Source organism: Cyprinus carpio, unplaced genomic scaffold (assembly GCF_018340385.1).
Source record: "Cyprinus carpio isolate SPL01 unplaced genomic scaffold, ASM1834038v1 S000006746, whole genome shotgun sequence".
Taxonomy (NCBI): Eukaryota; Metazoa; Chordata; class Actinopteri; order Cypriniformes; family Cyprinidae; genus Cyprinus; species Cyprinus carpio.
The window spans coordinates 1,166,963-1,188,023 of record NW_024879345.1 but is presented as its reverse complement, the minus strand read 5'-3'; the positions used below and the strand labels follow the sequence as shown (position 1 = coordinate 1,188,023).

Below are 21,061 nucleotides of genomic sequence, written 5' to 3'. Positions count from 1 at the left end.
CTGGCTCAGCGGCCGTGATGTAAACACTCCTGGGACACTCTGGAATCTGGCACATCCTGGAAAAGTAGCTTAATACTGTCTCCGCGGCCATCTTGGGCTGTGGCGCAGGGCTGGCGGCCATCTTGTGCTGTGGCTCTGGGCTGGCGGCCATCTTGTGCTGTGGCGCTGGGCTGGCGGCCATCTTGTGCTGTGGCGCTGGGCTGGCGGCCATCTTGTGCTGTGGCGCTGGGCTGGCGGCCACCTTGTGCTGTGGCTCTGACATGGCGGCCATCTTGTGCTGTGGCACTGGGCTGGCGGCCATCTTGTCTGGAGACTCAAGTGTGGTTGATGTATCCCACTGAGCCCGATGGCACAAGTAACGGGTAAACCCCCAAAAGTCTAGGATCTCCAGCCCCTTCATCTCCCATTGAGGCAAAGGGTCATCCAGACAATTGTTAAAAAAGTCCTTCAGTGCTGCATCATTATAACCCAACCCGACCGCCATGGTCCAAAACAATTGCGCCAGGCCACCCACCTCACTCCCCCTTTGACGAAGGGTGGTTAAGTTCCGGAGTCTCCCCCTCCGTTCCTCCATGGTGGCTGGGGAACGGATTCGAAATCCCACACCGCTGGATCTAGGCCTGACGGCGTCCTTCCTGCCTCGTGGCACTGGCTCTGCGGCCATCGTGGGCAGTGGCGCCACCATGGCGGACTTGCGCTTCCTCTCCCCTCCCCGTCCGCCATGGTGAGACAGTGGCACTGATCCGTCCCCCACGAGCCCAGGGTCGAAGGGAAGCCACGGTTGAGAGCGATGTTGCACCTCCTCTCGACCATTCCTTCCTTGGCGACCTCCCCTGGTTCCCCGGAAGACCACCAGGCGAGTTCCCTCAAACCTGCTCCTCTCCCGCTCTGTGGCTGGGGGAGAATCCTCGAAAAAACATATCGCTGGATCTAGGTTGTGACGGAGTCCTTCTGTCACGACACGCACACAAAAAGGTAGATCCAAGTGCAGTATGTTTATTGGGGCAATCCAAATATCATAAACGTAGCCAGGCAATGGTCAAAATCCAGGTAATCAGTCCAAAACAAGAAACACGAACACAGCAAGGAAACACGAAACCAGGGTGACATTAAACAATCCAAAACACGAACCACGAACATCCACTAGGGAACCAGGAAAAAGCAGGGTGACATGCAACAAGGACTCCGTAACAATGACAGAAACAACCAGGGTATTTAAAGACAGGTGCAAACAAGGTAAGTGGTGACAGCTGAATACAATGAACAGTGATGAGCAGCTAAGGCTAGTGGGAAATGAAGTTCTGACGAAGGTGACAATAAGGGGAAGTGAGACCTCTAGTGGCCACCCAGGGAGACACAGAACAGACACCGTGACAAAAACATGACTTTTTAGTGTTAGTTTTAGTCTTTTTTTGTAATTTGGGTTATTTGTCAGGGGCAAGATTCAAAAAGGTCAGAAAAAGTATTGTGTAATAATAACTCAACAAAAACATACAATTTTAGAAAATATTCATTCAAAAATAAAATCAGTACATAAAATGTACATATGGGCACACATATGTAAACAGTCTCAACACTCCGCAGTAAGTGCAAAATGTGTAAGTGACGTGTGCCAGTAAAAAAAACCTAAAGAACCAACAGACTAAAGAAGACATACATGAACCGCATGTGTTCAACCCATTTTTGAGCCACAACAAGACATTTCTGTCAGATTGTCAGGGAGCTTAATCTGAGAAAAGAACATGACAAATAACAAATAAAAAGAAAACTTTAAATACAGCATAATTTTTTTAGTGTGTGTGTGTGCCGTGGGTGTGTGCATGAGTGAGTGTGCATCGGTGAGAAAGAGAGAGAGCGCTTTACTTTAGTCAAGCAATAATTTTCTATACAGAATTCACACCCTATACAAATTCCACAGCTGTATACTATACTAAATTTACCCTATACAATAGCCTACTCATCTGGAATGAAGGAGCAAACATTCAGTGTAAGAGTAAAAAAATTACATAACATTATTTAATATTTATACTACGGGGCCGTTGAATGGTTGAATCTGATTGGCTGACGAACGTTCTGAGGCGTGACATTATTTTCTGGGAAAAGCATGGCGAACGTAGTTCCAGGCAGCTCTCTTGACCGCATTACAGTTCCATATCACTTCGCATAGTAAAACTGTAATAACGGAAAGTACAGAACTAACAAAAACAACAACATGACAGACGATTAATCAAAACTACACATGACATTTCTCACTAGCGAGGTAATAACAGCGCTGATTAGAGACGCTGCTGCAGTCTAATTCACACAAGCTCTCTCTCTCTCTCTCTCTCTCTCTCTCTCTCTCTCTCTCTCTCTGTGTGTGTGTGTGTGTGTGTGTGTGTCTCTGTCTCTCTCGCTCTCTTTCTAATAACTTCATTAATAACTGCATTATAATACTATCAACAGCTCAAGCCTCCATTACCAGCTTTAAAATGACATTGTGAAACCAGCAAAAGAAGCGTTGGATGAGATGCGGAAGAAATAGTCCTACCCACAATAGCGATTAAGTACAAAAAACCGAACGAATCCCTTTAAATATATCATCTGATAGATGTCTTGAGGGTGTGGTAACCGTGGTATAAGCGGAATAATTGACTCCGCTTCGAGTCGTGACCGAATCACCACCTCAGGTGTGCATTATTTTCCTAATAATTCAACGGCCCGTCGTCAATTATTCCTTACTTGAATCACAGCTTAAATAGTGTTTTGACATCGACAACCCAAGTGCATTTTACCTCGAACTTGCGTCTAGTTAACTTTCTAAAGTAGCAATCGCTTCTCGGGTCGACATTAACACACTGAAAAAATTATATTCAGAATTAAAAATATTTTTATACCACTTTTTAATGTGTGATTGTGTAATGGTTTTCACGAGATACCAACCTTTCGCAAACTTGCTTCCAACACTCGTTCTCATGGAGACGCGGTGTGCACGGAAGGGAGGGCTGTGCGCGCGCGAGTAACGTTATGTGAGAGAGACGCGTGAGTGAGAGACGCAGGGAAATGAAATGCAGCTGAACGTTTGCTCTATGAAAGACATTGACAAAGACGAAAACTAAGGACATTTAATCCATAATTTTATTTTATTTTAGTTAGTTTTGCCAAACACACATTACAGTTTTGAGTTAGTTATCGTTTTTTTGTAATGCCTCGTTTTTATTTTTATTTCAGTTAACACCATTTTTTTCCCAACTAGTTTTCGTTTTTTCGTTCGTTTTCGTTAACGATTATAACCTTACTATTACTTTTCCGACAACGTTGAGTCGTCTCACCCGACAACCGCGACAATCTCCTTAGGGCCGCTCATGCAGGCTCAGCTCAGGTGCCGGTCGCGTGCAGCGCTGCAGCCACGTAAATAGAGTTAGCCCTTCCCCTACCGACTTTCACTTTCGGACGGGTGCCCGAATATGGAAGTGAATGAGGCTTTGCTATTTTTTTTTATTTTTTTATTTTTTTTTATCTAGGCCTACGTGAAATTCTGCATCCATTGTACGATTTTTTTTATTTATTTATTTTTTCCACCTCGGAAGGGCAACGTGAGTCGAGAAGGGCATATGGGCAGTTGCCCGGGCAACCTGAGCAACCCCCCTGTGCACGTCCCTGCACTTATCATAGCTGGGTAAATTTCTCTCTAAACAGGACGTAAAGGACAGAGTCCAATAAAGTGTCATTGTGTTGTGTCCCATGAGAGTTATTTTGGCAGGTTGGATCTTTTTGGCATGTGAGTTCTTATCTTTCCTCTGTTTTCATCTCACCCAGTCACTAGTGAGTTCATATCTTGGCTCTTTTCCCGGATAGGAGAGCCACTGTTGAGGAAGAACTGGGATACTGCCAGTATGCTGATATCAGACAGTTTTTAGATCACTACACCAGAGTCCCTGTTTGTCACACACGCTTCAGATCGCAGCATACCCTGCAGGTTGTGGGTTCAAGTTCTCTGGGGAAAAGTGCTATAAACAGACAGAGCAAACAACTTCCTGCAGCGCATACCAGCATCAATTAAAAACAAACTCTACTATTATCACCTTGACTGTATTTTCAGATCATGCTGTTTGATGACTTAACAATTGTAAATAACAGACAAAAGACTTAAAACAATTACCACAAAAATCTGTCTAAGCTCTGCTCTGACAGAGTCACAGAAAAAAAAAAGCTAAATATCCAACTAACCATGAAATAATGCATAGTTAGCAGTGGTTGCTAAAGTCTAATGCTACTGTCCAGTCATAAGCTATTTTGGCACAAATTCATCTGTCACATGGTAAAACCAAGTTAAATGCCAAAATAGACAGGCTGCGGGACATGACCTCATCCTTGAAAACTGTGAACTAAAACTACTTTAACAACACAAATGATATTAAATACAAGTTCAAAAGATATATATAGTGTGTGCTGACCATATTTTATGTTAAATTATTATATATGCATTAAAATAATGTTACTTTTTAGTTCCTTTTTGTTACTTTGTATGAGAAGCAACTTGATTTTCAATAGTCCACTTCAGACATTCTACTGACTATAAATAGCTTTGCAACAACATCAGCTTACTCTCATTTAAGTATTAGCAAACTGTTAACTTTAGAGGTATGTATAGACTAGTAGGCTAGGGTTAGGGTTAATAGGATAATTTAACATGTACTTGCAAAGTTGCAAAGCAAGTAGAATGACTGTTGGGGGACCATCAAAATAAAGTGTTAGCAGATATTAAGCAGACAGTCTACTAATACTCTAATGACTGGTACTTTAGTTGACGTGTTACTCATAGTTAGGAGAATGTCTACAGTGGACTATCAAAATAAAGTGTTACTCAGTTTTAAAACAGTGTATGGTTGCCACATGATGGCATTGGAAATCTGAGTCAATGTCTTAAACATTTTAAAAGAAAACATGCTGTGAAAGTGTCTTACTGTCATGAAACCATCCAGCAGGCCAGAGTCTGGTTTAGGAGGTGCCTGCAGACGCTCCATGGACCACTTTTCAATGATGGAGGACACCTGGCTGTTTTCTGTGTTTAGGATACGGAATCCTGTCATGTTGACCCCGCTGTAGCGGTAGGGCTCCACATCCAACGCAAAGAGATCCTGAAAATATGTGAAAAGTTTATAAGTTGACTGAAATGGATGTGTGTTATAGCCTTTATAGGCTAAAATCCAGGGAGCTTCCTTGATGTAATTAGCAAAAAATAAATAAACTTAGGCCTATAAATGGGATATCAAGCAATAGGGGGAAAAATAATTTTATAATAATATCATTTTTTTATTGGCCTTAGTCATAATACATCAGCAGTGAAAAAAAAAGGGAAACAGTAATAAAAAATAAAAGAGTTTTAATATTCCTACTTAGGGCATATAATAGCCTGAAATCCAAATGATTTTATGAATATCACTGTGGTTTTGAATGTGAATTATAATATAAAGATTCATACATAACTTACCAGGGTAGTAAAAATGTAGTGGTAATACTCTGTCATCATTCCCATGGCGAGTGCCTGAAAAAAAATATTGAGAACCATGAACAAAACCATTTTGAGACAAGGGAACAGTAACGATGAAAACGTGCAATTTATCACCGAATCAAAGGATAGGCAGGGGAAAATAATGGCGTTTCTTGTTTATATGATGCTCTGCGGCTTGTAATAATTTTATATGCTGTAGGACTGTGAGCTGAAATCATTTGAAGCTTTCATTCTTATCTTTCTGTTCTAATCTTCTGAAATAGCCTGAGCTCTCTTCATTGCTCATAAATACAATACAGAGTGACATCCATGCAAAGTCTGTGCTCTACCTCTAAATAAACCAGTCTGATTTTAAAAAGCTGTTCAAGCGAAACATGTTCTTGTATTTTAATGTACACCTATATACAGCTGGATATCTTTGGTCACTGGATCTCTTGCTTGGTACCATCGGTGATGCATAGCTCAACCTTGAAAAATCAAAACCTCTCAAAACCTCTATATTCAGCTGTGCTCTGTCCAGCTTTCTTTGACCGCAAGAATGTGTCCTTTAGCTGGCCCATAGCTCATTCTGTGTTGTCTGTTCTTGGTAAGTGTGGTTTGTTAAGATGCGTTGCCTGTAGTAGCAGCTGAGGCTGTGCTGACTGCGCAATTCACAAAAACCTTGGTTCAGATGGTAGGAAAATTTCAGTAACACTGAGGTTTATGCAACACATAGTAGTGAGGAAAGTTTTTGTGGTAGTTAGGTTTAGGTATGGGGTAGTGAGGGCAAGATTGTTGTTGTAGATGTTATGTGTAGGTATGGGGCAGGGTTAAGGGATCTAAAATATGGTCATGCTTTGCGTTTAATAACTGCTAATAAACAGCCAATATACTAGTAATATGCACGCTAATAAGTAACTAGTTAATAGTGAATATTGTTGCCTAATCTAATGTGTAAACAAACTTTTTTTATATGATATTTATATAGAGTTCAGAGTGGATTTGGTATGGTCATTGTGGGGGCTTACACATTGAAAAAAAAAAAAAAAAAGACACGTCAGTTTTTTAGTGCATTTTATATTGGCCCTATCCAGTGAGGTCTATAGAAATTCAAGTGGAAAAAGAGTAAATACATACATACATACATACATAAAAACCTATTTAATTCTTACTGAAAGAGACTTGAGTTTGTTCTCGTAAAAAGTACAGCCATGTATGAACACATTTATTTATTTATTTTAAGTTTCTCCAAAATCTTGGAGCCCAGTTTTTTTTTTTTTTTTTTTTTATAATAGTGCATTATTATTATTATTATTATTATTATTATTATTATTATTATTATTATTATATATATATTTTTTTAAGTTTTATCTTAAATGATAATTCTACTTATATTAGTTATTATTATATTAGCTATATATTATATTATATTTATATTAGCTTATTAAATTATACTAATTTTGTGTTTTTGTTTATAGTGAAATTAAGTTGTAAAAAGCAAAACACACACACACACACACACTTATCAAATGAAAAAATATATAATTTCATAAATAAATAAATAAATTCAGCTATAACAAATTAGCGTATTTTTAAAATTGGTCGAGAATATCATTATTAGTTTAGCAATAATTTAATAAAATAATTATTATGATACTAATAAGTTTGTTAAAAAGCAGTCATGCATCAGGAGTGTTTTACAGCAGTTGTTCCCAATTCCAGTCTCTGTTCTGCACATTTTGCATGTCCCCCTTATTTAACACACCTGACTGAGATGGAGAACTACATGACTACTACTACTTTCAATTCATGGATCTCTCCCCTAATGAGCTGAATATCTCAGTCAGGTGTGAACCAATGTTTTAAAGCACTAAGCTCAGCTTTGATTTCTTGGAGAAGGCAAAGTATTTAAAAGAAGAGCAGATGGGATTTTATTTTGCAAATTGCTTATTTGTCTCCATAGCTGTAATGAGCTCTCGGGTTCCCACGCCAATCTAACCACGCATTCACGCAGCATCTCTCGCAGACTGACAGACAACTCAATCAGTAACAATAATTAATTTATGGGCCAAGCTGTTGTGTTGCTAAACGTTGGAACAACAACCATCTAAACCCAAGAGTCAGCCTGTTGCATGCGCTCTATTTAGTGTGCACTTCAGGGCAATGTGAAACATACATGAGGCGGCTCCGTGCAAGTGCGCCTGGTAACAGCTGCTAAATCACAGACGAGATCCTGTATTAGCATGTGAGCTAATTGTGCCCTGTGTGCTGGATGGAAATAGACGTCTTTAACATTGCTCACCCTGTGATATCTTCAGTTATATTACCAGAAGCTGCTGTGCGACACAGATGTGTGTGTGATACACACTCAGACTGCTAGAATGATTATAAATCACACATTATTACTGCTGTCAGCCTGGCGAGGGTGATTGGAATAGGTAGAGGTCAGGTCAGTAATTACATTTGTTGTTGTGTGGTCTGGCGCTGTTAATAACAGGTACTATTGTGAGAGAAAGCTACAGACTGGTGGTGGAAACTCATATTTACTTTGATGAGCCAGCAGCACTCGCACCATTACTGAGTAAAACTGTCAGAAACGGGAGAGCAGGAATTAAAACAGACACAATTTAGATCATTATAGCTCTGAACTTATTCCTTACTGAGAAGTAATATGGAGGTATTTTGATGGATAATACTATTTTTACTAAATACCAGAAGACAAATAGACTTTGATTCTAATTAGCATATAACTGATTCACTTAGGGTAAAATATAGAGGAAGTCCATTCTAAAGTTTCTGGCTGTGTTAACCCAACACAGCTCTAAAATGCTTATCATACAAGTACATAAAATATAATTAAACTCAAGCTTTCTCTTGTGAAAAAGTAATACTCTTTAGCATACTTTTAAAAAGTATACTTATGGAAACAATGTAAGGTACTTAAGTGCATATTACTTACAACTAAATGACAATGTATTATAGTTTAAATTTATATAAAATGCAATTAGTTCAACTTACGCATGCTCTATGATCCACTTAATTAGGACTTAAGCATATATTCATATGTAATTCCTTAATTATGTCTATTGTCTTTGAAATATGGTTAAAGTGTACTGCTGAATGAACTGACAAGCATTTATGGTTAACTGAAATATACTAGACAATATACTAATGTCATCACTTTTGAAACTTGTATGTCCGGTATTTAAATATATTTAAAGTTGCACATTTATAATGATGAAGTTGCAGTTTATGACGTGTAAAATATATTAACTTTAAATTAAATATTGAATAATACAATACAGTTACTTTCTTTAAGCACACTTTGGTGAGTTTTTTTCATTAATATTATATTATCTGCATGTGCAGTTTTATTTATTTATGTATGTAATATACTTTAAGATCTGGGGTACACTACAAGTGCTCTTTCAATACAGTTAAGTGCACTTCTTTTTGCAAGGGTGGTGAAATATTGTCAGGATTATTCTTCGTTTTAATGTTTTCCTGTGTTGATGGCTTCTGTGCTTCCTTTCATTTTTTGTCCAAAATATCCTCTATTGTGTGGCGTCATTACGATTATTTAACTGCTCATGATCGAGACTGAGCATCCTTTAACTCAAATCGTAAATACCAAACATGTTTGATATTTACAACTCTTGATGGGACTGCCTCTTACATGACACACATAGTCAATGAAAGTGAGAAAGTGTCACCTACCAGGTGTTGGGTGTTTCTATAGCTGAAACTTGGCAGCCACAAACATGCAACGAAAGTAGAGTACTGAGAAAGAACATGTCAATTGTCCTCCATGTGTTTTTAACATTGGTCACATTTGATCTCACGAGTCACCGTGAGATCATTCCTACAATCAACTAGTGTGTGGTCTCACAGTCTGGTCGAATCATCTAGAGTGCACGTTCAGAGAATTATGAGGCTAAAAATCAGTTGAAATTGTCTTCATGTCTGTGGTCTCCCATGGTTTTAAAATCTGTTAATATTTGAAAATCGTCTAGTGTGTCCTAGGTCTTATTTACTGTAGTTGCCTGTGTTGGCCCTTGTGTAGCCCTTTGTTTTGAGTTGTGTTTGTCTGTTCTCGTTACATGCAGTGTTTAAGTTTATTCTTGTTAATCTCTTGCTATCTCTGTTTGGTTAATAAAGACTGTTGCTAATTCGGAAAAAAAATAGTGCAAAAGATGTTTCATATCTTCCGTTACTAATTCAAAAATTTCACATAGAGCTAGCATTTCTGCTAAGCTCAATATATAAGACTTTACTATTAAGCAACTTACATTTTAGACACAAAATTGCCAGTTACTTTGTTTTTGAACAAACAAACAAAACTACTTCAAAACGAAACCACATTATATATATACAGTTTAGTGGTGTTACTGTTTGGTTCATGAATGAATCAGTGTTTTTGTTTCATGAATCAGTGTTGCCGCCACCTACTGGTGTTACGTTTAACCAGCAGAAAGCATCACTGAGAAATCCCCACCACTAAAATACACACTGACAGACTATCTGGAAGAATCTGTCTCAGGGCCGTTGACAGAATGTGTTTTAGCATTCCACTGCGCTACTTTTTAATTGGTTTTCTATGTAAACACATGCTGGATGGACGTCTTTAATCCTTTTTTAATGCACAATTAAAAAGTTAGTTGCATTTTAATGTTTGCATTTATTGTATATTGTATACAGTTAAAATGATATTGAATGCAACAGCAAACCCACAGTCCATGAAATAATGATATTTACACTGCATCCCCTAGTGGACATTTTGGGGACTGCCACCAGCAGGACAGATATCTGAAGCACGTGTGGAACAACTCCAATCATATTGGTTCAAGTATCCTCTGACATCACAGACGGACACCCAGAAGTATAAGAGGTCACCTGCCAAACACATCACCAACTTTTGTTGTCTTCAGTAGCCGTTTGTTTGACAGTGTGTGTGTGAAGGCATTATGGAGAAACCTAGGCAAGTGAGCATTATAGAAAGTACTGTATGTGTGTCTCTGTGTATGAAGTTTCTGTCACCCAAGGACACGCTCAATCTATGTGTTATGTGTCTTGGTGAGGAGCTAGTGCATTCAGTGCTTGAGGGCTCAGAATGCTCTTGTTTTGAGAATTTCCAAAGAGAAAGCTCTGTTCATGTTTGTCCCCCTTCTCGAGTGATGAGGGAAAAGCATCTACATCTCATGATTTGGGTCCCGTTGCTGCCGAAGTTCTGCTGAGGCGGTGGTCGAGAAGTTCAAGGAGGCGAAGATGCAGTCCATTGCCTTTCAGGAAGTTAATTCCCTGCAGTCCCAAGTCTTCATCAGGGGCATAACCACTTTTAGAAAAAGGTGATTCTGTACCCCACACTTTGTTTGACCCACCGCCGATATTTCAGCCCATGTCCTCTGATTTGTTTATTTAGATTTGAGTGAACTAACATTCAGTGAATCACAAGGTGAATCATCTCTTGGGTGCGTCTGTCATGAGCTTAAAATATCCTGTTGCTCTCGCGATTTCACTTTGCTCTTTTGGTGGTCTGGGGGTAAAACACACCCCGGAAAAAAGTAGTGTAGCTGTGCTCTTAGATCGGTTGATTGAATGTCCCTCCTGATTGGCTGGGTTCCCCATTTTTATGTAAGTGGCCCCAGGCATCAGTGCCTTGCCCCCTTTCTGAGGGAAGGTTCGTTGTATGTCTGTTGCTTCCATTGGTGATCTCTCATGTGCCGTGACATTGCTGTGTGGGAATTCCATTCCCCATAGTGTCCGCTAGAGGATGTAGTGCAAGTTCCTTAGAAAGGGAATGTCTTGGGTTACGCATGTAACCATCAAGTCAAGTCAAGTCACTTTTATTTTTAACCATGGTTCCCCGAGAAGGAACGAGATGCTGCATCCCCTCGCCATGCGTAGGGCTTGCCTGTTTTCATGTTTCCTTCAGACAACCAAATTGGTGCATTCAGCAGGTGCCCTCTTATATTTCCAGGCACCCTCCTGTGACATCAAGGGCAATGTTGGCCAATGGGATTAGAGTTGTTTCACATGTGCTTCAGAATCCAGTCCTGCTGGTGGCAGTCCCCAAAGTGTCCGCTAGGAGTAGCAGTGTCTCGTTCCCATGGTTACATGCATAACCAGAGATGTTCTCATTTACAGGTACATCTCAAAAAATTAGAATATCATGGAATAGGTTCTTTATTTTTTGTAATTTAATTCAAAACTTTCAAAAATGTAAAGCAAACTTTCTTATATTCTAGATTCATTGCACACAAATGGAAATTTAGTTTGATAAATTTTGAGTATAAATACTGGGTACCTCTTGGGCTAGTTTAGAACATGCAACCACAATTGTGGGAACGACTACTGACTTGACAGTTGTCCAGAAGACGATCATCGACACCCTCCACAAGGAGAGTAAGTCACAGAAGGTCATTGGTGAAAGGGCTGGCTGGTCACAGAGTGCTGTATCGAAATATATTCATAGAAAGTTGACTGGAAGGAAAAAGTGTGGTAGGAAAAGGTGCACAAGAAACAGGGATGACCACAGCATTGGGAAGATTGTCAGGAAAAGCTGATTCAAGAGCTTCACAAGGAATGGACTGAAGCCAGAGTCAGCGTCATCAATAGTCACCACGCTCAGACGTCTTCAGGAAAAGGGCTACAGCTGTCATATTCCTAGAACCAAGCCACTCCTGAACCAGAAAAAAAAACATAAAAAGCATCTCACCTGGGGTAAGGAGAAAACGAACTGGACTGTTGCTCAGTGGTCCACAGTCCTCTTTTCAGATGAAAGTGAATTTTGCATTTAATTTGGAAATCAAGGTCTGGAGTCTGGAGGAAGACTGCAGAGGCACAGAATCCAAACTCCAGTGTGAAGTTTCCGAAGTCAGTAATGATTTGCGGTGCCGTGACGTCTGCTGGTATTGGTTCATTGTGTTTTATCAAGTCAAAAGTCAATGCAGCCATCTACCAGGAGATATTGGAGCACTTTATGCTTCCATCAGCTGACAAGTTGAAGGAGTTGAAGGCCGCTATCAAAGCAACCTGGGGTTCAATAATGCCTCAGCAGTGCCACAGGCTCATCACCTTCATGCCATGCCGCATTGAAGCAATAATTTGTGCAAAAGGAGCCCCAACCAATTATTGAGTGCATAATTAAACCTACTTTGGAGATCTTGAACATTTCTTGATTGATCTTTGAGAAATATTCTATTTTTTTGAGATACTAAATTTTTAATTTTCCTAAGCTGTAAGAATATAAGAAAGATTGCTTTTTTAATTAAATAACAAAAAAATAAAGAATTTTTCCATGATATTCTATATTTTTTAGATGTGCCTGTAATGTGAAAAGGGCATTTATATAGAAGTCTTAAATGCACAGCAGTGATATTTATATCTATTATTCAGTCTACAAATTGTAGAAATTATAAATGTAGTATAATTGTTTTTGGTACGCAATAAACCTAGACTAACATTATTATTATTATAATTGTTTTTTTTGTTTTTTTTTTTGCTTATTTTTTGTAAAACAAATAAAATGACACAAACTATCACCTTATTTTAGAACACATTATTTTATTCCAGTAAACTGAATACCAATAATAATAATAATAATAATAATAACTAATCTGATAGGTTCAGATATACAAAACCTTACATCATTGCTAGACCCAGCCATCATTGCCATCTTCAGCCCCAAAGTGAAATTAATTATAATAACATATGGTTGGGAAAGAATGGCACTGTAGCCTGAGCAGAGTTTAAAAGTGTGGATAACTTCACAAAGCCAAAAGTTTCAAATGTGGATATCACACAAACCCTCTGAGAGCAGCCCATTATAGGAGCATATATCCACTGCCACTAATAATGAGTATCTTCATTATCACTTCAGTGGTCTTAAACTGATTAAGGAGGTCTGTGAGTCATTCTCTGGCTGAATAATACCCACTTTAATATTTGATTATTTCTGTAATTGGGCTAAAATTCTTGCAGTTAAGTCACACACTGAAATATCAGTTTGCTCTTTGGGGTTCTCTAATGTGAGACTGTTCAAAGAAATCTAGGAGTGCATATCCTTATCCATTGTTTGGCAAATCTTATTTAATCAATCTTTCCGATTAAGATTAGATTGCATTACATACAACACTGAAAAAAAAATGGTGGATGAATTATTTTGAAACAATTTTCACTAAAAATTATTAGTATGTTTCACAAATAATAATTAAAGTGACAAGTAACACTGCATTAAACATTAAATGTTGAGAGATTAATAATAATAATAATAATAATAATAATAATAATAATAATAATAATAATAATAAAATACATAAAAAAAAAAATAAACAGTGCAAGTGATGTCAATTGTGGAAGGATAGGTGTCTAGAGAGTGCAAGTGCATGTCTGCAGCCAGACCCTTCTCAAAATATAGCATTTACCTAGATATTAGGAACAAAAGTTGTTAAAAGCATTCTTCTTGTAGCACTTCACATCAGGAGCATTAACCTATTGACCAATTACATGCAAACATACTGAATAATGGAGCATGTATGTTTGACTGGCTGATGGGTAATCAATGAAACCAGTACACTTCACTGATTGTTTACAAATCAATCTCACACACACGATCAAAAGACTCAAATGAATGGGTCAAAAACAATGCATGCACTTTTCTCTTTCATGACATAAAAGAGAATAAAATCGCCATATCAGCAGAGCTTGTAATCATACAAATAATCCACATTTTAGAATCAGAAAGATGAGGGCTCTGTTCTTCACATGTCACTCAACAAATGTAAAATATTGTAATATGTCAGAGCTTCTCATTTTTGTAATTCATATCTGGCTAATTTAGTTCACATACACTTCTAGGCTGAGTTGAGATAACTTGAGTAGCAATGCACAATTGGTTGACGACAATGTATCACATTATATACTCCTATAAGATATAAGTATCATCCAAATCATATGTATTCATTTTGGACTATGTAATTAAATTCATTCATTCATTCTATGCCATTACATTATTTTGAGCATTAAAAACAAATGGAGAAAATTTGAAATATATATTTTAGTTTAGTTTAGTTTCTTATGTAGCAAGTCTACTGCCTTCAAAGCAGCCTGACGTGCTGTACAATGCATTCAAAAAAACCAAACACATACAATAACAAACACAACATCTTAAAAAAAAAAAAAGAAAACAAACATTACGTCTCTCCTAAATCAGATTCAAACGCCTTAATATAAAAATGCTTCTCCAAAGCCGTTTTAAAAGCGAATACAGAGGGGGCAGTGCAAATGACAAGAGGTAGATTATTCCATAGCCAAGGACCAGCAATCGCAAATGTCCGATCACCTTTTTGCTTAAATCGGGACCACGGTACCTGGAGCAATTGTATGTCAGCAGATCTCATGTTCTTAACAGGTTTATGTAAAGTAACAAGATCTGATGAATTTCAAAGGTGCGAGACCATTTAAAATTTTAAAAAATTATTACTAAGCCCTTAAAATTGATCCGTTATCTAGCAGGTAACCAATGCAAGGATGCTAAAATTGTAGTTATTCTATCCTCTTTCTCTTACCAATCAATAGTCTGGCAGCAGCTTTTTGAACAAGCTGTAATTGATTTATCAATGATTGAGAAATTTCTAAATACACAACATTACAATAATCCAATCTACTGTAAATGATATAAAAGCATGGATGATTGTCATGATGAAAGCATTGGTTTAATCTTAGATATTACCCTTGTTGTAGAATCTAGTTTTCGCAACAGTATTAAATGTATTTTTTTTTTTCTTTTTTTTTTTTGAAAATTCAAATCAAAAAAAAAAAAAAACAAATCCTTTTTTTTTTTTTTTTTTTTTTTTTTGAGTATGGATAACCATTTTTAGAAAGAGGCCCCAAATAATTAGAAATAAGTGGAGAAGAGCTAAGAGGACCAAAGACAACCACATCTGTTTTGCTCTCATTTAAATGGAGAAAATTTTTAGCCATCCAGGATTTCACATCCTTGAGACACTTGACATTTGTAGCACAGGACTTATCAACTGTGTAATGGGACATACAATTGAGTATCGTCCACATAACAGTGGTATGCAATCTCAATATTAAATTTTGGCTGTTTTAACTGATAGACCAACAAGCAGTTCTTAAAAATCTCCTTGGAAACTTGTAACCTATCTGACGTTCTGCTTTATGGCAAACCCACCTAAGCACATGGGTATGATGGTTAAACCAAGGGTGTGAATTCGATTTAAAGACTTTTGGTTTTAGTGGTGCAAGCAAGATATTTGCGAGTGAGATAAGGTGGTTGTATAAGATATTTGTACAAGTCTCATTAAACAACACAGTAAGATCCTCAGTATTGTGGCTATTAGATGTTACTTCTAAAACATTTCTAGCTGTGGACTCTAAATAGGCATTAGAGAATTCCTCTGCAGTTGAGGGAGTTAATACAAAAGAATAATACACATCATTCTGCAATAAATTGTATATAATTTGCATACATATTCCTGGGGCAACATGTAATGAAAAATAAGTGTTATAATGAGAGTAACAAATTGGCAAAATTTTCAGATCTCCTATTTCATAGGAATAAAGTTATGCAATTTATTTCCCAATTCATTTGCTGTGTCTTTTTTAAAAATGTCTGATAAACATGTTATTCTGTCCTCTACAGAGAACATGTATAAAATTGATAGCCTGTTTTGTAACAAAAAGTTATCTTCTGATTTGAATCCCCATAAAGCTCTCCTGAGAAAAAATTGGCAGATTTAAATGACAATTAAATGATAAAAGTGCTGAATTCAGTCATTCAGTTAATCACTATGTTTCCATCCAAAGTTGTGAATGTAACAACCTGTCCTCCAACCAATATGCCAATATAGGTAATTTGTCAAAATACCTGAAATAGGACCCATCAGAGCGTATACATTCTCATATTAATATTTTGTACTCTTTTATCTGCGCCATAATTTGGGTTTTGTGTAGCTCAGTTGGTAGAGCATTGCGTTATACAACGATATGTAATCATTTGATCATGCAGTCATGGGTTTAATCCCAGAGAATGCACTTGCTCATAAAACGTATATGAACTATAAATCATGATTTTGCATGATTTCTGTGAGGGGTAGGTTTAGGGGTGGGGTTAGGTGTGGCCATTCATACGAATTTGCCGCCTAGTAAAATATGTACCAATTACCGTGAGATCGGTGTAAAAAGTCCAGACACTGCATTTAAATAAACATGCATTTTGATTGGTAATGACAGTTATAAGTCATTTCATGATGACAGATGCAACACGACACTGTCATTATTTTTACGCCCGCTAGAGGGGACTTAACATTAAAACGTATATATAGGTCATAATAAGGTGCTTTTTGTTGGGGGACAGGCACGAATGTAACTAATGTGCAAAAATTGGAATATCGCATAAAACATTTGCAAATAAAGAACTGTTTCCATCCAATGAGTCAAAGAGAACTCACTTCCTGATAAACTGGCACTAAATATCACTAAGAAAAGTAGGAGAAGCCAATGAATACAATCATTTTCATATATAATACATTACTTCGCCTCACAGGCGAAAGCAGACAAGAGCAAACAGCTGAAACACAATAAATGCGGTCATTGCTTTCAGAGGAGAATGCCTGCTGTTTGGGAATGCAGTCTTGTAAGACAGTTCAAGAAGGCAATTATACAGAAATACTTTGACAACATACTTTGGCTCAGGCATTGCAAAATGACTAAAACAATATTTCAGATGCGGTGCAATGAGACTGGTCCACTGCTTGGTCAAGTTATGTCGTGCAGTCACATCATTTTTTGATGTGCATGGAGGAATTTACTCCGTAAATGTGTTTCCATCTCCCATTATTTGCATTAACACAAGTTAAGGGATTAATTTTTTGTTTGTTTGTTTGTTTCAAAATTTGGCATTTCCATCACTTGTTTCTGATGTGATATGTGCATAAAAACAAGGTGATGGAAACAGCTAATGTCAGTCATTTTTACAGACCAAGCAGGGGGAATTTTTATGGTCAAAAGCCCTGAATGTGCTCTTTACAGTACTTTGTGATATGTATGGTCTCAGAAAAATGTGCTAAAATATAGTGTCATCTACTGAGGAAAAAAGTCTATGGCTGGGTCTCAGGAACCTATTACGTACACTTGTAAATGTCTAGAGATAAGCAGGTTTTGTTATTATGCTAAACACTAGTTGGAACCCTGAAAATTGTGCTTGTAGTCCTACTTGAAAGGGCTTAAATCCTCTACAGTAAAATACAATACAATACAATACAGAGTCTTTATAGCATTTAGGGAGTTCTTTACTCCCCACTCTGAGAATAAACACATAAAGTTCCACCAAACCACTGCCCTGCTTGAGACTGAGAAACGGTTGTTCTCGTGCTTTGTTTTCTAAAATCTATGATCACTCCGTAGTACATTAAATTAATAATTTTATTTTACACTAGAACTTAATTTCCACACTAAAGTAGCCAACCTTTGTACTCTTTCATGTTTTCAATAAAATGATGCAAGTAGATTTGTCAGAGTGGAACGCTGATGGTACAGGTGTGAAATGTATTAATATGTTTTTTTTGTTTTCCTGCTATCCTTCAAACTTTGAAGGTGTTTTACAATTTCAGACTATGTTTTGTCACACCAACATTTAAATTTTGTCTTGATGAACTTTCTTTTTGCAGTAAAAAATTACACACTTTTGCTACTTTATTTATTTTGCCCACTCACAATTCTATCGGTATCTCATATTATGTATTGTGTTTAGTAGCATCCTGTGGTGGAAATGACTGTTTTTTTTCTTCACACATCACATTTATCAGATTTCATATCAAGCATGCTATATATATATATATATATATATATATATATATATATATATATAAATTGTATCAGTTAACTTTCCAAATCAGTCTTTGTAATCCTCAGTGTGAAATTAGATAATGGAAGTGACTCACCTGTTTAAGTATGCCAGCTGCCATTTCATGACCACAGTCAAAGATTACATGAAACTCTTTTCCTCGTTTCATTTCTTTAAGAAGGGGCTTGGCATCTTTTGTTTCTGCTGGTAGCTGACGGATTTTTAATCGGATGTTGTAACGAGATGGAGCCTTGATGAGCTCCTGTAATCGAATCAGACCTAAGTGGGAGAGAGAGAGAGAGAATATAAATAAGGCTATTATAGAATTACATAAATAGTTTCAGTAGTACCAATGGTTTCCAAAAATGGAAATTCTGTCATCATTTACTCACCCTGATGTTCTTACAAAGACATTTTTCTTTCATGGAACACAAATGGACAAGCATCGTTTATATGGTCACCAAATATTGTCATAATAAGACAGAGTCTGAATAAGACAAATGAGATTTGCTAGTTACCTTTATTTTATGAAGGATTGCAGCTTGGACACTCAGAAAAATAAATAAATAAATCTCCTTTTGTGTTCAATGGAAGTAAAAAAGTTGGATGATATTAAGCTAGTAAATGATGACAGAATTGTAATTTTTGTTGTACATTGTCCTTTAAATGTACAACAGAGCATCTGAAATATAATTTGGAGCCATCTATATAGAAGCTCCATTTCATGTAATTCTTATCTTTCTAATTAGAATAACATAAGAAAACCATAAGGATGGATGTTTAAAGTCATAATATTTTTGGGGAAATGAAATTGTTTAACTGCATGGCCCCTTGTTATCCATCTTCTAACTTTTTTTAACTCTCTTGCTCTCTTCTCTATTAATTACTTTTCAGTGAAATGTTGGACACTAAATGCCACCTCCTAATGTAATGAAACATCACATTCCCACTTCAAAAGGTCATCAGCTGAAGAAAAAATCCCATCGCCATCATTTACTTCACACAATGGAGGACTTATACATTTAGTTCCCCATCAGAGAACTCAAGCTGCATCAAAACACTTTGGGAATGCCTCTGCATGACCATGTTCTGAAGTTCTGTGTGGAGTCCAATGGAGAAACAAGACGTTACAAGTGGGGTGACATGAGGAACCAAGAAGCTTAAAAGTGCACCTGGCACAGTGTATGTTAGCTTCTGCTCTTCAGTAAGAGCATTGTGGTTGTGTTTGCACAAGCAGTCAGTCAGATACACTTTGTTAGTAAGAAAGCAAAAATATTAAAGTATAAAGAAAAGCCCAAAAATCGGCGAGCAGACGATTGTGTGTTCCTCCCTGCCCTCGTTACCTCATGGGTGGGGATAAGCACAATCTTTGCATCATCTTTTTGGGAGTGGAGCATGCACTGTCAGCTCTCAGGGGGGCTGACTGTCCTGATTGTGAGCAGCTCCCACTTTGTGTGCACCGCTCCCACCTGGCTATCTTTGATGAGAGCTGCCAGGCTCGCGATCCCTCTGGTTCTAGTCCCACAGCTACTGAGGCACAGCAAAGATTGTTGTCATGGGAATCACAAGTGGATTAAGCAGAGGGATCCAAGATGGGGTCGTCCTTATTTTGGTCCTCACCAGAGTATGTAAGCAGAGTGGAGTGGCAACAATTTCCCCTCCACACTCCGAGCATTTAATAATCACTCCGTTCCAGCTCCACTCTGGGTTCACAATTTCCCGCTCCCGCTCCCGCTCCCGCTCCGCTCCGTGCTCACTGATACCAGAAACACCGCTCCACATTCACTCCATAGCTAAAGTATTTCAGTATGTTTGAAATGTTATGTTCATAACATATCCTATATTAAAATAAAATAAAATAAATAAAATAACAGGAGAGTTTCAAAGTGGCTTAGGCTATTGTGTGCAAACTTTTTTTTCCTACCACATGCCAAATTAATAACATGTTTGTCAGCATTAAATGGTATAATTTCTGCTGTGCAAATTTTATTTGTGATTAAAATAAAAGTACATTTTGTCAGTTATTTTATCTACAGATTTATGCATTTCTTGCAGATTTCTGCTCATTTAAATTCAGATACAGATGAAGTAGCACTGTAAGATTACATTTGTTTGAATGCAAATGCAAATGACGCTTTATTGCGAAAGCGATTGTTTGTGAATATGCTGTACCTGTTTAAATCATGCTTTAACCTGAAAATATTCAGTAAAAGGAACAGACAAACTCCTTGAGAGCTAGCCTATAACTTCCTGCTTAGCTATTACCCTCATTATAACCTTCTGATTTCATCCATCTGTATCAAGCTATAGCTAAATATGTTTAACATGCAAATTCTTACTAAATATGCAGTTATATTATGGGCTGTTGGCATGAATTGTTCTCGTTATGGAGCAGCGGTGGAATGCTCTTGGAGCGACTGTAAACCACAATGCTCTGACTTTTAAAAAATCCGCTCCTCGCTCCAGTCAAAATCGCACTGCTCCACTCCGCACTCCGCTCCGCTCACATACTCTGGTCCTCACCCGCTAGATCCGTGTCTCCTTCTCAAGCAGGAAGCAGGATGTTCGTCAGAAGAGTAAATAAGATGAACGCTTCATGCAAGTTAGATCACAACCTCCATGCTGGGGAGTGTCGAGGTTGTGGAATAATCCCTATTCATCCTGGCCCTACAGCCCCACGGTTTCTGAATATTCTAATATTGTGGGGCTGAATGAGCAGG

At 37.7% G+C, this 21,061-nt stretch overlaps 1 protein-coding gene across 3 annotated transcripts in view; it reads right to left on the bottom strand.

Annotated features, from left to right (window-relative positions):
- LOC109059203 (glutamate receptor ionotropic, kainate 2-like) overlaps window positions 1-21,061 on the bottom strand; it is a 242,839-nt gene that overhangs the window by 150,727 nt on the left and 71,051 nt on the right. For all 3 annotated transcript variants that reach the window (XM_042755741.1, XM_042755742.1, XM_042755740.1), the window contains 3 exons: window positions 18,439-18,620; window positions 5,474-5,527; window positions 4,947-5,120 (listed from right to left, as the gene is read on the bottom strand). In XM_042755741.1, coding sequence (XP_042611675.1) covers window positions 4,947-5,120; window positions 5,474-5,527; window positions 18,439-18,620 — 410 coding nt within the window. The remainder of the gene's footprint in view (window positions 1-4,946; window positions 5,121-5,473; window positions 5,528-18,438; window positions 18,621-21,061) is intronic.